Source organism: Tenrec ecaudatus, chromosome 16 (assembly GCF_050624435.1).
Source record: "Tenrec ecaudatus isolate mTenEca1 chromosome 16, mTenEca1.hap1, whole genome shotgun sequence".
Classification (NCBI taxonomy): domain Eukaryota; kingdom Metazoa; phylum Chordata; class Mammalia; order Afrosoricida; family Tenrecidae; genus Tenrec; species Tenrec ecaudatus.
This window is the reverse complement of record NC_134545.1, coordinates 14,159,088-14,173,808: the sequence shown is the minus strand read 5'-3', so window position 1 is coordinate 14,173,808 and position 14,721 is coordinate 14,159,088. Positions and strand designations below refer to the sequence as shown.

At 54.2% G+C, this 14,721-nt stretch overlaps 1 protein-coding gene across 2 annotated transcripts; it reads right to left on the bottom strand.

Annotated features, from left to right (window-relative positions):
- Window positions 1-345: 345 nt before the first annotated feature.
- TBX3 (T-box transcription factor 3) lies at window positions 346-14,111 on the bottom strand. 2 transcript variants are annotated; one of them, XM_075534992.1, is made up of 8 exons: window positions 12,623-14,111; window positions 10,603-10,870; window positions 9,597-9,656; window positions 9,176-9,322; window positions 7,608-7,684; window positions 6,420-6,577; window positions 4,310-4,986; window positions 346-2,607 (listed from the first exon to the last, which is right to left on the bottom strand). In XM_075534992.1, exons 1-8 carry the CDS (start codon window positions 13,009-13,011, stop codon window positions 2,146-2,148), a joined length of 2,238 nt encoding a protein of 745 aa, XP_075391107.1. In that variant the 5' UTR covers window positions 13,012-14,111; the 3' UTR covers window positions 346-2,145. The 2 variants fall into 2 exon arrangements, with proteins under 2 accessions (XP_075391107.1, XP_075391108.1); XM_075534993.1 differs by lacking the exon at window positions 9,597-9,656 and having other exon boundaries at window positions 12,623-14,104.
- Between the last annotated feature and the right edge of the window lie 610 nt (window positions 14,112-14,721).

Genomic DNA, 14,721 nt, shown 5'->3' with positions numbered 1-14,721 from the left:
TTCGCGAGTAGCCGCGCGGTCTTCGGCCGTCCAAAGGGCTGTATCTGACATGGCGAAGCCTCTCCGAATTCGAGGCGGGCCCTTCCTTTTGACTGCCTAGTTTAAAGGAAAACTCATCTCTCTCTCCTGGAAGTGGCTCCCTTCCCGGCAGTGAGGAACTCTTGTTCTTAGCTTTAGACCTGGAGTGACAGGTCCTTAGATGACTGGGGGGGGGGGGGGCACGGTATTTATTTAAAGTCGAAGGAAAGGAGGAGGGGGAATGGTGGGCTAACAAGAGTAGAAACCCTCATTTCTCTTCCCCTCCCCAAGGGAACCTAAAATAAAGCAACGAATACGAGGCCAGCGGCATTTCAATAAAAATTTATTGAAATTTCAGTGATTTTTTTAAGGGGGGGGTACAGAAAACCAAAGAACTCATCAACAATTATAACACAAAATATACCTTCATCATTTTTTTCCCTTTCTCAACCATCTTTCAGCACCTGACTTTTGAACCGTGAATCTCTCTGGAGGCTACGATTCGAAATACTATCAAGATCGACCGCAACAGTAAATTCCACTTTGCTTTGAGAAACTTGGAGACTAGCAAATACAAATACAAAAGAAAAAAAAATAAAATCAAGAGTCAAACCACAACTTCTCTGCTACCCTCTCTCCCCTCTGACCACCCTTCCCCCTCCCCCTCTCCCCACTGTGCCTCGCTCCCCCAGCAATCTCAGCATCTCAGGAAAGCAGGGGGGTGGGGGTGCGCTGAGTAAGACTTGAAGGAGTTGAAAGTTTGACCCTGGGAAGTGGCACTCCGCCCCAATTTTGCCTAAAAGCAAGCAGCGGCACACTCCCCCACTCTTTAGGATATTAAAAAAAAATCACCTTTTTTTTTTTTTCAGGCAACTCTTTTGAAATTGTGTTGGTGCAAAACGTGTTTCCTAGTTTTCAAAGCGATCCTGTGACCTTGAAATCAAACCCTCTAAAGCGAGACAAGTACACGAGGGGGGTTGGGAGCCAGACAGTGGCAAGGTCCTATTTACACAGAGCTATGTACAATGTCAATAAATTAACATTTCATTTCCAGGCATTCATATTCTACCTATTTACAAGAGTTATCAAATAATTACATAAATACTTTTTGTCTAATAGTCTCACTTCTTTATTATTTTTAAAACCTTGTTATTGCATATACAAGAGAGAGGGACAACAAGAGACCAGCTACGGAGCTTTGATAAAATAAATTCATTGGTTGAATTTCCCCCATTCCTGCCCTTGTAAATATTGCCCCCCCACCTCCACTCACACACACACACTCACACACACACACACACACACACACCTTAAGGTCGCCAATTAGAGGGCTCAAGATTGGGGAGAAGGGTCATGTGTAAAAGCAAGCGTTCAAAATAAAAACCACAAAGTATATGATCGTGGAACATGCAAGAGACCCTACGGTGGCTCTGAAAGTATCACACGAATATTAAAAAGACGCAGATTTCCTTAATGCAGACTAAACTAGAGGGGTGGGGGGCCGGAGAGGACCGCCCTCCCTAAACAGGTCTGTTCAGTCACTTCTTTCGAATGGATAGACAAATCACTAGAAACTTCTGAATCCCACAAACATCACATTCATTTGTCTCCTTTTTTTTTTTGTTTTTGTTTTCACTTTAACACAGCGAAGGGAGACAAAAAATAGAAATCCCAGCCAGAGGAGGGGCCAACTTTCAACCTCCTCCCTCCCCTCCCCAATGGGCTTGGCTACTGGTTGCCTTGGGGTTTATTTTTGGGGCCCCAACTCCCAGGCCTGCCTCACTCGTAGCTTCCCCCCCATGACAAAAATGCTCTAACTCCCACCCCAGCCCCCCATAGCTCACAGGCAATGGACGCCTGCAGGCCCCCAAGTCTGGGCCAGCTCGCAGGTGTACATCGGGTATACAGACCACACCAAGAAGGCCAGGGCTGTCTCTAGCACGTTCTTTTCAGGGGGTGGGTCCACCACCCCTTCCCAGATGCGCCAGCCAAAAAGAAAGGGCTGCTCTCCAGGCCTGCCTCCCCCAGCCCCCTCACCCCTTCCTCATGGGTTTCTTTTTACATCCAACAAAGTGCACTGCAGGCCGGGGGCCAGGCTGGAATGAAGAGACTCTTCTGGGGAGGGGCTTACGGGGATGCACTGCGGGATCTGTCCGGCTTGGCCTCCAAGCCACTGACCAATCGTTGGATGCTCTGCAGCTCGCTGGTGGCCACCTCCTTCTCCCCGCAGAGCTTAGGCGACAAGGACACGGAGCTGGACGAGAGCGTGGAGGAGCGGCTGTTGAGTTCCGAGCCGGAATCCACGGCCACGGAGGCAGGGCTGGCAGCCAGGGTGGCGGCTTTGCCATCTAGGGGCCCCGTGGGCGCGGCCATGGCCGGCAGGGCGGTGGTGAGCAGGCTGCTGCTGTCCGGCACAGGCATGGGGATGGAGTAGGGGCTGTAGCGCAGACGCGGGCGAATGGTGTGGAGGTTGAGGAAGGGGTGGCGGTGCACGGAGCTGGAGGCCGCGGCGGAAGAGGCCGCAGCAGCTGCGGCCATGTAGGTGTAGGGGTAGGGGAACAGGCTTCCGAAGGGCGCCATGGCCAGGCCCTGGGGGAAGAGAAAGCAGGCAGTCACCAGAGGGAGCGGAGCAGGAGGGGCCCAGTGTGCCCTGCTCATCCCTGAAAACTCAACAAAAACTGCCTGCCACAGACCCAATTCCAGCTCTTAGGGACCCCATGGGGCAGGGTACAAATGCCCTGTAGGTTTCCCAAACTGTACATCTTTAGGGGGAGAAGAAAGCCCTGTCTTTCGCCTCCTGCACACCCCTAAGGCCGGTACGCATCCTTCGCCCTGGATGGGGATGGTCCCAGACTTCTTTAGGCCCAAATATCAGCCTTGTCACCAGAGGCCAAGAAACTTCTCTCCTCCCCTGGCTCCCCACAAAACGACCAAACAACCCCAAAACTCACCCACAAGGAAAACCGAGTAATTCATATACTTATTCAGGACTTGGGGTATTCACTTTTTGTTACATCACATGCCCTCCCCACCCCACCCCCGAGTCAATTTGGACTCAGAGAGAGACCTCCAAATGACTAGAACTACCCCAGAGTGTCCCTCCCTGGAGAACCACTAATGTTTCCCACAGCAGCCTCAGGCTTTGATGCTCCCTGCAGCCGTTCCTGGCCTGTTAAAAACCCTCACCAAAAAGGTCACTTGCTGCACCTGTTCACCAAACCTCCGGAGTTGGTTTGTTCCACAAAGGTGGCCCCGTGGGCACCAGAGGGCAAATGGTATTTGTTCATATCATGATCGGTTTTTTTCTTTTTTGCATTCTTGTCCCCCACCCCCACTCCAAATCCTCTAAGTTTCCCAAATGAAGATAACCCTCCAGGGGGAAGACTTTAAGCACAAAGAAAGATGGGGGGGGTGGAGAATGGGTTAAATGAAGAGACCACCAATCTGATCTACTGGTGTTACAGAGGAAGAAACTGAGGCAGACCCCACGCTGAGAGGGGACTAAGCCTCACCTCTGCACTAGGCTCCCAAAGGAGGAGGCGGTCTTGCCTCTAGGCTCAGAGAAGGGAGAGCCGGTCTGATGACACAAAACAAAAGGCAAGAGCCTGAAGCAGTCCTAGAGAGAGTCTTCTTCCAAGGTTCGCTTTGTCAGCTGCCTCCTCCAGGCCCCAGCCTCTCTGCCCCAAGCAAGCCCTCTGCAGCTGTTTTGAGTCCTGCCCTGGCCCCTGCCCTCTCCTGACAGGGGGTCCACCTGGGCAGAGACCCTCCACCCTTTGGGGAATGTGGGAGAGGAGGCTCCAAGGCTCAATCCCCTCCCCAGACCCTAGGAGACAGAGAAGAGAGCTTTCGGGCCGCTGTGATTAGACTTTGGTGTCTAGACAGCCCTACCGCCAGGCTGAGTGACCCAGGGCAACGCCCCCACCTTCTCTGGGCCTGGCACCCTTCTTCTGTAGAGAGCAGACTGGCTTACAGCAGTCAGGTGAGAGCCGGGATTTGGAAGTGCGTAGCACTGAGCGGTGCTGAGCATCTGTTGTCAGTAATACTTATAAGTACCCACCGTGCTGGAAACGGCCTCAACTTAGAAAAACATTTCTATAAAGTGTTTCCTTTGGGGGGTGCGGGTAAGACAGGGGGAGTTATGATGAATCAGGGAGATAAACTTTGCACCTGGCAGTGGCTCAGTGAAAAATGATGATTGAATGCTCTACCTGGTAAGGGTGAAACCAGAGAGGGGGGCGGGGAGGGGGACGGGCGCAGAGAAAGGGAGACAAGGGGAGGGATCTGGAAATACCTGCGAAGCCAGGACGTGCTGCTGAAGGTGGAAAGGCAGGGTAGCCGCCGACGCCCCCGACAGTCCCTGCGCCGCCGCCGCGGAAGCCATGGCCGTGGAATCCAGGCCGGAGACGCCGGTGGAGGCCCCGGACACGGTGGCCAGCAGGGGCCCCATGCCCGCGGCGGCCATGCTGGAGAAGGCCCCGCCCATGGTGAACTGGCTGGGGTGCAGGAAGAGGGGGTGCCCGTTGAAGAACTGCTGGCCGGCCAGGCTGGGGGCGAAGCCGAGCCCCGGCAGGGGGCCCTGGCCCAGGTGCGCGGCCACGTCTGTCTGCACCGTCAGCGGCGCGAAGGCCTCCTTGCCCGGCAGCGCGCGCGGCTCCTCGGCTTTGGCCGGCCCCACGCCCTCCCGGGCGGGGCTCCGGCGCTCCTCGGCGCCCAGGCCCCGGGTGCTGGACGAGATGGTGGCTGGGCTGTGGCGAGAGTCAGGCGACGCCTTGTCCAGCCGGCCGCTGTCCCGGGGCCGGCCGCAGGGCTCCACCGCGAAGCGCTGCGCGTTGGCCACGGGGCTGCCCTTGTCCCGGCAGGGCTCCTCCGACGTGGTGGTGGAAATCTTGGCTGCATCGCACGCCTCTGGCCCGGGCTCCTCTTTGCTTTCCGCCTCCGCGTCGCTCTCACCCTCACTGGGACACAGATCTAGCGTGGGATGGGGAGAAAGCCAGGCGCGTTGGAGTGTGGGAAGGTTACCTCCCTTCCAAGCCGGCCCCAAAGCAACTCAGGTTCCCCAGCTCCAATCCCAGCCTGGCCACTTAGTAGCCCTGTAACTAACTCCCAGCTGGCCTGCTCCCCTCAGTGTTCTCATCTGTGAAATGGGAACGAGGGTCTCTGACAGCCTGACTTGTGGAAGTCAACAAGCCACTACTACAAGGGGTGGTGCTCCGATGGTGCTGACACCTCACCCCACCCTACCCTACCTACCGGCAGCTCTTCTTATGATCTCAGATTTTATTTTAAACAAACATCCCCTGAGCTGCCGCTGTACTGGGCACTGCCTATACATGCATTTTCTCATTTGATTGAAACTTCTTTTTCTTTCTGTTTTACTTTAACTTCAGTGCACAAGTCCATGCCATTGTCGCTCTGGGGTCTTTGTTGGGTGAATGACACCGGGGTGGGGGGGGCGGGACCTGTACCTTCCACATATTTGTGCGTTATTGTGGAAGGATTTGCTGGGCCAGAACCCCGACATCTGAACTGGGGCCTGTAGAAAATGGTAGCCTATCCCCCAGCCCTCGGGGCATACACTCAAGGGGATAGTGGGGTGTTTGCCTCTGTGGCTGGAGACAGAAGGTTGGGGAGTGGCTGATGAGCCCTCTTTCCCAGCCAGGAGACAGGAAGGCTTTTACCTTTCACCACCCCCCTCTGTGGGTGTCCTGCCCACTAGAAGAGAAAGGGGGATCCTATTTGATGTTCAAAGCTTAAATGGATTGAGGACATAAAGGGCTTTCATTTTATTTCACTTAAAAACAGGTTTCTTCTATGGAGAGTGAGCGAGCTTGTGTCTTTCCAAATAAATAGTGCTAGCTCTTCAAACACAGGAAACCGGCTAGGGCTGTGAACCATCCTACCATATTCTCTCTCTCTCTCTCTCTCTCTCTTGTCCGCCCACTCCCCTTCCTCCCAGCAGGTCAACTGTAAGTCCTAGCCTGTCTCTACACACAGCTAGATGTTTTCTCGGCCTTGTTCCAAATGGCAGAGAACTACCTCATCACCCTGTCCCCCTCAGCCCAACACACTTTAGCTTAGAGTTCAAAGGTGCTCAAAAAGTCAGTTGCTCCATTGATGAGGCTTCTAGAAAGTGGAAACCTTTAAAACTGGTCCCTGCATGGGCCTTAGCAAGGTTTTCAGGAGTGGGTCTTTCTCGGCTCTCCTGGGATTAGCTTAGGGAGGTGACACAGGACACTAATTGATTGGCTCATGTTTATGGGTCTTTAGCATTTGAAGGGCAAAGTCCCTTGGCTGGGGGGGTGGGGGAGAGGAGGAAGGGGGTTGGGGTACCCACCACTCCTTCAACTTCTCCCAGGCTGTGAGGCCTGCAGTGGAGCCAGCTGGGAGGTGGCCAGGCTCACCTTTGAGATTGGACGTCCCCACGGTAGAGACGGCGGGGGACGAGGACTGGGCAAAGCAGTTGAAGGCCGCCTGCTCACTGGAGGACTCATCGGAGGTGGCATTGTCCTTCTTGTGTCTGTCCTCGAACAACCTCATGGACTGAAGGGTCAGCTGCTTTCTGCGGCAGGAGAAGCCCACCCACGCTCCATGTTACCCCACAGAAGCCATCGCCCCTCCTTGGTTCCTCCCCGTCTCCAAATGGGGTGTGCTCCCTAATTGGCCTGACACTCAAGGCCACCACAGACTCTCAGAAATCAGCTTGACCCAGGCTGGCCAAACAGAACGGGACAGGTGAGGGTGGCAATGTCCAGGGAGAGAGGAGGCTGGGTCAGCGGGGCGGGGGCTGGGGGGGCGGTCGTCCAGAAGCAGAGTTTCTTTGGAGAAGAGACATTTGTTTACACTGGGAAATCTTTTTGAGAGGAGATGGGAGTGACAAAGGACAGCTGAACTGGCATGGCGGGCTGGGGTATGGAGTGGGAGAGGAACGATGCCTGGCTCCCCAACTCCTGAATGGCTGCAAAGATTGTGAGGAAGAGGTTATTTCACAGTGCCTTTCACCTGAATCGCTCCGCCAACGCATTAATCAGAGTGAAAAACTCCAGTTAGACTTTAGACAGGACTTCAGTGGGCGTCCCCCCCAACTCCCCCAGGGGATAAGGTTGAAAACTGGGGCATTTTTTTAAAAAAAGAAACCTTGGGCAAGGGGTTGGGGAGGGAAGAGCTGCTGTGGCCTGCTATCCAGCTGTCTATTTCATGCTGGGTGACCCTGCACACAGGAAGCAGGGAATTGTAGATTTCTCCAGGGGGTCTCTGTTGGGTCTGGTGGTCTCTGGAAGCCAAGCTCTAGGCCAGCATTTCTGGGCATTTTACGAATGGTTCTGTCCGTTGCTGGGCGGGTGGGAATTCATCAGGCATTCATAAGCGTTCTTCTACGGAGGATCATCTTTTATCCCCGAGTGAGTCCCTTCTTCCAGAAGCAACCCACTTCCCTTTCCTCTAGGTAAGGGGGAGGTGGTGGGGCTGTGACTTGTGGCAGGGGGACATCCATGATGTCCCCCTCACCCTACTTCCAGCACTGGAGACTAGGGGCCTACCAAAGGGATTCCCGCCCCAAGTGATCTGGCAGGTAGATTATTGCTTCAACTCACCTTTTTTCTCTCCTGCCATTTCCAGTATCCCGGAAACCTTTGGCAAAAGGGTTGTTGTCTATTTTTAACTGAGTTATCTAGAAGAGGAAAAGGTGCGGGGAGAAAGAGCTGTTAGCCTCATCTTCTAGAATGTTCTGGGAGGTGTTTCCTCCAGCTCAATGGGGCCAACAGGTGAAGCCATATGCTTAGGGCCGGTCAAAAGAGAAAGCAGGAGGTGGTGGAGGCACTTTCCTAGGGGGTGGAGAGAAAAATCAAAGAAAATTCTAGAAATGGCTTGCTGATGTCACCCAGAGAAGGCCAACCTTGGGATTTGAGGATGAAATTCCCCAGCAAGGAAATGGTCCACTCCTTCTTTTGGGCAAGCGACAGCTAGATAGACTTTAGATGTTGAAAGTTGCCAAAAGGAACAACCTGCAGATTTTAAATTTATATGTTTTCACGGTGATGTTTTTTAATCTGGGGTAATGAATCATAAAATACATTATGGCATGCTCCCTACCTTCACACACACACACACACACACACACACACACACACACACACACACACTGGTTCATAAACTTGGCCACTGCCTTAAAGTGGAGGCCAATGGTCTGTGTGCCGTGATCAGAGTGGTTTCGTTTTATGATGACACAAGAACGGGCCATCATATATAATCATCATACAAAATCTCTCAAATCCCTTCCCCTTGGGATTCTGGAAGGTGGGTAGGCTTAGACACAGAAGTTTCCAGGGAAGGGCCCCCTGATTGGATTCTCCTCTTGATATTCTTGCTATGTGCAAGAACAGCAGTTTGCCTCTGGTCGGAAAGAGGGCCCCTGTTGTCTTAAGCGCTAGATGCAGGGGACATATTTGAGACACCCCCATTAGACCTCTGCACAGGACCCAGCAAGCAAAATATGCAGGGTGTCCCACTGTGAGCTGGGCTCTCCCTGGTCCCCAGCACTCAGAAGTTGAAGCCTGGGCAGGGGGCCGGAGGTGGGTCTTTCGATTCTCCTCACCCATGTAATGGCCACACTGGGGAAACCAGCAGCCAAGATCACTGTTCTGCTTGCCCGTGACCTTCAGGCCACCATGAGAACCCAGTTCCTAGGGGCTGCCTGTGCAAGTACTCCTAAAACAGAATCCCCTCCTTCCCTGGAGCCCCAACAACTCTGATTAGCAAGCCTCTGTGATCTTCCCAAACACACACACACACACCTTAGAAATCACCGCAGCAGAATAAAGGTAATAAAAACCAGACCCTGCTACTCAGGATTGCTGGTGAGAGGAGAAAGGCTGGGCAATCCCCCAATGGCTTGGGATGTACGTGCTTGAGTTTCTTCGAGGCGCCTGACCTCTTGGCCATTCGTCTTTGGGGCACTGCATCATGAACCCCAGTCCCTGCCACTGAGAGAAGTGCCTGTACCCCTTTCGCCCAAAGCTGGAAGTTCAAAATCATACAAAATCCACTCAACTGACTCCCACCCCCTAGCTGTCTGGTCACTCAGTCATCCAGAAGCAGCAGAAAGGAGATTCGAAACAACAGGGGGGAAACACACTCAGGGGCCCCCCACCCCTTGGGTTACCTTATCGTTCTGATAGGCGGTCACGGCGATGAATTCCGTTTCTGGGAACAAGTAAGTCCGGAATGTACTATAAGGGAGTTTCAAGATGTCATTTGCCCTCACGATGTGAAACCGGGGCTGGTATTTGTGCATGGAGTTTAGTATGGTCTGCAGGAAAACAAGGAGGGGGAGAGATGGGGGGGGGGATTTTAACAAGACAAAATGGATCTTAGGACCCCTGCCAAGCTGACACCTTCCCCCACCTCAGGGTACCAAGCTAAGGAGGCCACCTCCTAGGGGTAGCTCCTTGGGAAGTTTATCCACTCCGCCGAGGAGTTGTCGGCAGGAGAATCCAAATGGCTCCTCTATTTCCAAAGGTCCCCCCACCCACCCACCCACCCTCACCTTCTAAGGTTCATTCGAACCTTGAACCCTAGCCTACCTGAGTACCAAAACTATAAATCCCCTGCAACGTTGGGTGATCACTTGGGAAGGCCAAAGTCTTGAAAGATAGAGAAAAACATGCATTTTAATTTACAAAATGATTCAGTCCTGTAAGTGCCCACTAATTGATGAGCCCGATCCACTTAAAGCCCCTGAACGGCTGAACGGGAGAGAGGAGTATTTTGCGCCGTAATCAAGTCAGGGCTGCAAATGCAATTCCTGCCGGCTGGAGAGCTTTCCATGCTATTTAGATCTTCCTGGGCCTGATCTTTCTGCTTATCACTTTGTTTATTTTATTGAAAGTTGGGGAGGGTTAGGGGAGAGGGCCAGACTCCCCCCAAGCAATTCAAGTTCCCTACCCATTTCCCAGCGACCTCACTGGGCTCCAGTACACACGTAAACACAAACACACGCACGATTTTCGTGCCGACAAACGAGATCTGACCAACCTCCCTTTCACAGAAGCCCGATTCTACTCTCTTTCTTTCTTTTTTTCAAGGACAAGAAAACCCAACTTGAACGAAATGCAGTGGCGCGCCGGGTCAGCAAGCGAGGTCGAGGCTCCGGCGGATCTTAAAAACCCTCCCAAGCAAGAACAAGACTGGCGACGAAACAGAAGCACACGGTTTTAAAATAAGGCAAATCCATGATGAAATGGATTTGAGATCGGAATGATTTTTTCCCCCTTCTTCGTAAGTTCACTACCAGGTCAGGAATTTGCCAAGTACCCGGACGGCTACAGCAAAGTTTTCTTGCCTTTGCTGATTTCAGAAAGCCAGACTTTCCAGGATCCGAAGGGAACGGGCCCAGAATTCTCTCTCCCACTCGCTGCTAGAACCAACCACCATGCTGGCTTAGCAAGGAGAGGGAGTCTCAGGGGCACCTCTGAGCAGAAAGTATGATCTGAAAAGGGAGCAAGAATGAGGCCGGCGCTGCCTTTGGGGTAAGAGGGGAAGAGAGGGAGTTTGCCAGGCCAGGAGAGGACAGACAACAGTCAAACTTACAAATCCATGTTTGTCTGAAATGTTGTTGGTGAGTTTCAGCTTGTGGAAAGTGACTACTTTGGACATCCACTGTTCCCCAGTGGCGGGACTGTCGGGATGAATGTACATCCTCTTGGGCATTTCAGGGTCCGCTTTGCCCGCCACCATCCACCGAGAGTTGTGAAACTTATAGCGACAGTCATCTGCAGCGATAATGTCCATCAGTAAAATGTACTTGGCTTTTTTATCCAGCCCAGAGCATCTCACTTTAAAGGGGGGAAACATGCGCCTACAACGGAAGAGACAGAAAAGGACAAAAAACAGAATTTAAGACATCGCTGCGGACCCAAGATTTGTATCTGAAATGATTGAAGCCGCACTGCTGACTCTACGTGGGTATAGTGGAGGGGGCCATGTATTTTTTTAAGAGCAGGGGTTACATACAGCCTTGCTTCCTCTCTGCTACCTGAAGGGTTAACTTCTTCTCTACCTTCACCAGGCCCCAGCTTGGACCCAAGTAAATTACTGAAACCCTTCTGCATCTTCTCACGTCTTCTGTTCTCAGATCGCTTCCTCTGGAGGACGTTCCTCGGCCGCCCTTCTTTGTACTGAAATTCTTGTCCAAGGCGCTCTCCGCCGGCCGGCTTCGTCAAAGGGCTTGGCCTCTCCTGCCTCCCACAGAAGAGACAAGGTCCCACTTCTCTAGGGCTAGAAAGTTCAGTAGAAAGTGTGGCAGCCCCTCTGCTGCAGGACGGCAGTAGCTTCGCTCTGATCAAGGAGAATGAAACGGCTTTGCTGCGGGCCCTCCAAATCCAAAGAAGCGAATGGTTGCCGATTACGGCAGCCCGTGTTCCAAGGCCTCAAACCAACCTGCCCGGAGATCCCCTTGCAAACTGTAATCTGGACAAACCCACCCCAACCCCCAGCCAAGCTAGCCCCAAACTGTAAGGCCATGCCACCAAAGGGCTGTTTACTTCAAACCCAGGATGGCATTCTGCCCCCGCCTCCCCAACCCTGATTTAAATCAAAACCCTTCCCTGGGAAACTGACAAAAAAGAGCTTCTGCCCAACTCTGGCCTCGTTTAGCATTTAAGGAGACAAGAAAGCTGAAGAGACCAAGAAGGGGAGGGGGAATTATTTTTGTCTCTTCCACTGTTGGCTTTTCTAGATTGCAAATCTATAAAGGGGGGGGGGGAGACAAAAACAAAACCAAAAAACCCACCCAGGGTCCTAAACGGTTAGGGTAGGCTCATCCGCTCCCAGGCAGGGGCCTCTAAAGACCATGTAAGCCTTGGCTTATCATAGGTCATGTTATATAAAGCCGCCTGTGTCTCTCCACGGCACTCCTGCGATCTGCAAACACAACGTTAATTACGTGAAGTCGCCCGCTGAACTCTCTCCCTGGGCTTTTAGACACGTGAAGTCGTGTGAGCAAACAAACTCCAACACCCTCAGGTTTCTTCCCCAGCCCAGAGGCTCAGGGCCCCCCTCTAGATCCAGGAGCCAGGCTGAAGGGCAGAGAGGGCAGGGGATGAACTCCAGGCCTCCCACCACCACACAAAAGCATGAGACTAAGAAAATAAAAATTTAAAAAAGCATGAGACTTTCTTCTCTCTTTTATTTTCTCTCTCTCTCCTTTACTGTTTGTTTTCCTCTGTGGGAGGAAAATGAAACACAAACCCCAACAAAGAATTAAGGATGTTCCAGAAAGGTTTGCACAGGGGACTTCCTGTCGCCTGTGGCTTTCTTGTTTCCTGCAACAACAAAAAATAGTGAGCTTTTCTGGAAGGGGGGGTGGGTGGTAAAAAAAAAGGGTTATGTCTCTTGCCTGGACAGATAAGGTGAAAGTGCTGGTTGCAGGCGCCCAGGTAAATTGAAATTTCCTGCCGCTGGGGCAGGGCCCTGCGCCTCTGAGTGGTTCTAAGGAAACAAGTTTTCATCCACGCACTAGAAACTGGCAAACACACTGTTCTGGGAGGAGAGAAATAGAGTAAGAAGCGCCAATAGCTTTGGAGAGGGGGGCCTCACGGGCCTTGCTTACCTTCCTGACTTGGTAATGACCATCTCCGTGCCCCGTTTGTGGAACTGGTCCCAAAGTTCCTTGGCCTCGAGGTGCACCTTGGGGTCGTCTTCCACCTCCTCTTCGGGCTCCAAAGTCTTCAGAGGCCTCAGATGCGCCTGTGGCCCCAGGGACGAGAAAGGGATGCCAGTCTCGGCTGCCCCCACCAATTGATCCATGATCGGCTTGGCCAGGGCGCCAGGCAGTGAAAGCGCCGCGGCGCCGTTGGGAGGCAGAGTCAGCGCGGGGAAAAAGGGCGGCTGGTGGCCCAGCACCGCGCTCATGGCGAAGTCCGGCGCCCGGTGAGGTAGGAAGGGATGGTAAGCCATGCTTGTCCCAGGAATGACCGGATCTCTCATGGAGAAGTTCATCCACTCCAGGCGGGGCGCTGAGCTCCAGCCGGGGACAAGTCCGGAGCTGCTTTTTTGTTTAAAGAAAACAAAACTATTTCCCCCTGCTTGTTAACAGCAGCACATAGTGAGGGGGCCAAAAAAGGGGGGCAACCACAACTAAAGCACCCCAAGGGGAAGAATGTCTTTTTTTGGGGGGGGGAACACTGCCGCTCTTCCTCTTCAAGGCGAGAAATCAGGAGACATAGTCGCTGGAAGGGGGACTGTCCCTACGCCCTGCGGTTTGAAAAAGCCGCTCCGGCAAGGGAAGTGGAGCTAGCAGAGTTTCGACTCACGCCGGAGCCCCGCAGGCTCAGCTGGGAACACACGCCAGCCCAGCGTCCCGGGAATCTCGGCCGAGCGCTCCGGTTCTTTGTTGCAAGAGCGAGCGATTCTCCAAGGCGACCTTTTTTTTTTTACCTTGTCTTCTCCCCGGGCCCCTCTACGTCCCGGGAGACGTCTGCCTTTGCACTCGCCGCGGCTTTAACCCGGACCAAGGGAGGGGGTGGGGGGGAGTGGGGAAAAAGAAAGAAAAAGGGGAAAAAAATCGGACTGAAGCCCCTTCGCCCAGCGCTATGTAAACTTGAACTGCAAGGCGGCTTCCGTTCGCTGTCCTCCTTCGGCGGCCCAGAGCTCCGGAGGGTGTCCCGGGTGCAATCCGAAATGTAGCTGTAGGTACTGGGCTCGGGCCGCAGCTCTTCCTTGTCCTAAAAATGTAAGCGGATTCACTTCCTAATTCTGCGGCCAGGCGCGGAGGGCTGGGAGGATCCAAGGGGGCGAAATGGCAAGAAGAGAGATCGCGAGCAGGAGAGGGAGAGGGAAAGGCGAGGGGAAGGAGGGCGCCGGGGCGGGCAGGCAGGCGGGCGGGCTAGCGAGCGAGCGAGCGAGCGAGCGAGAGCGAGAGCGCGTGAGCAGCTCTCCACCCTCCTCGCCTCTAGAATTCCCCGGGCGTCTGCTCGGCGGCTCTAGAAGGTCGGGCTCTGCTGTGGGCTGCGGGGAGCCGGAGGCCTCTTGATTGGCTCTTTGACGCTTTCGGACCAATTGTGTGGCTGCATAGGCGTGGTTTTCACAGGTCGAGTGCTGGGGGATAGAGCCGAGTTATAAAAAGAAGGTGTCGGAAACTGTAACGTCGCTGCGCCGCATCGGTACTACTGCCCGTCCCGTGAATATGTCAACATGATCAGAGGGAGGGCGGGGAGCCACTGGGGAGCGCGCGCGCACCCAGAGTCGCCTCTAGGTGGCTTATCGGGAGATCGCCGCAGCCTCAGAGCTCACCAGCGAGCTCTCGCTGGGCCCACGTCTGAAATGCCCCAGTCATCTAGCCCGGGATCCAGGGAGGAGGCCGGGCCACGGCGGAGGGGGAGGGAGCGGCGAGCTTGCCGGCGGCGACGCGGGCAGGGCGGAGAGCGCGCTCGGCGCCGGGCCGGGGCGCTGGCCTCTAGCGTTCCCGGCTCGCCTCCCCGCTCTTCTCGGCTGCTCTCCCTCTTCCCCCGGCCTCGGCCCAGCCGGCCGGGCGGCGGAGCTCCGGACGAGCTGCCATTCGGCCGCTCGGCGCAACAAAGCCGGCGGCGCCCAGACGCCAGGCTAGCGCGCTCAGCAGCCCCACGTGGAGCCAAGCTCCGCCCGGCCGCCAGCCGCTCCAGGCTGGCCGAGCCCAAGAGGGGTGGGGTGGGGGGTGCAGGTTCCTTTTGG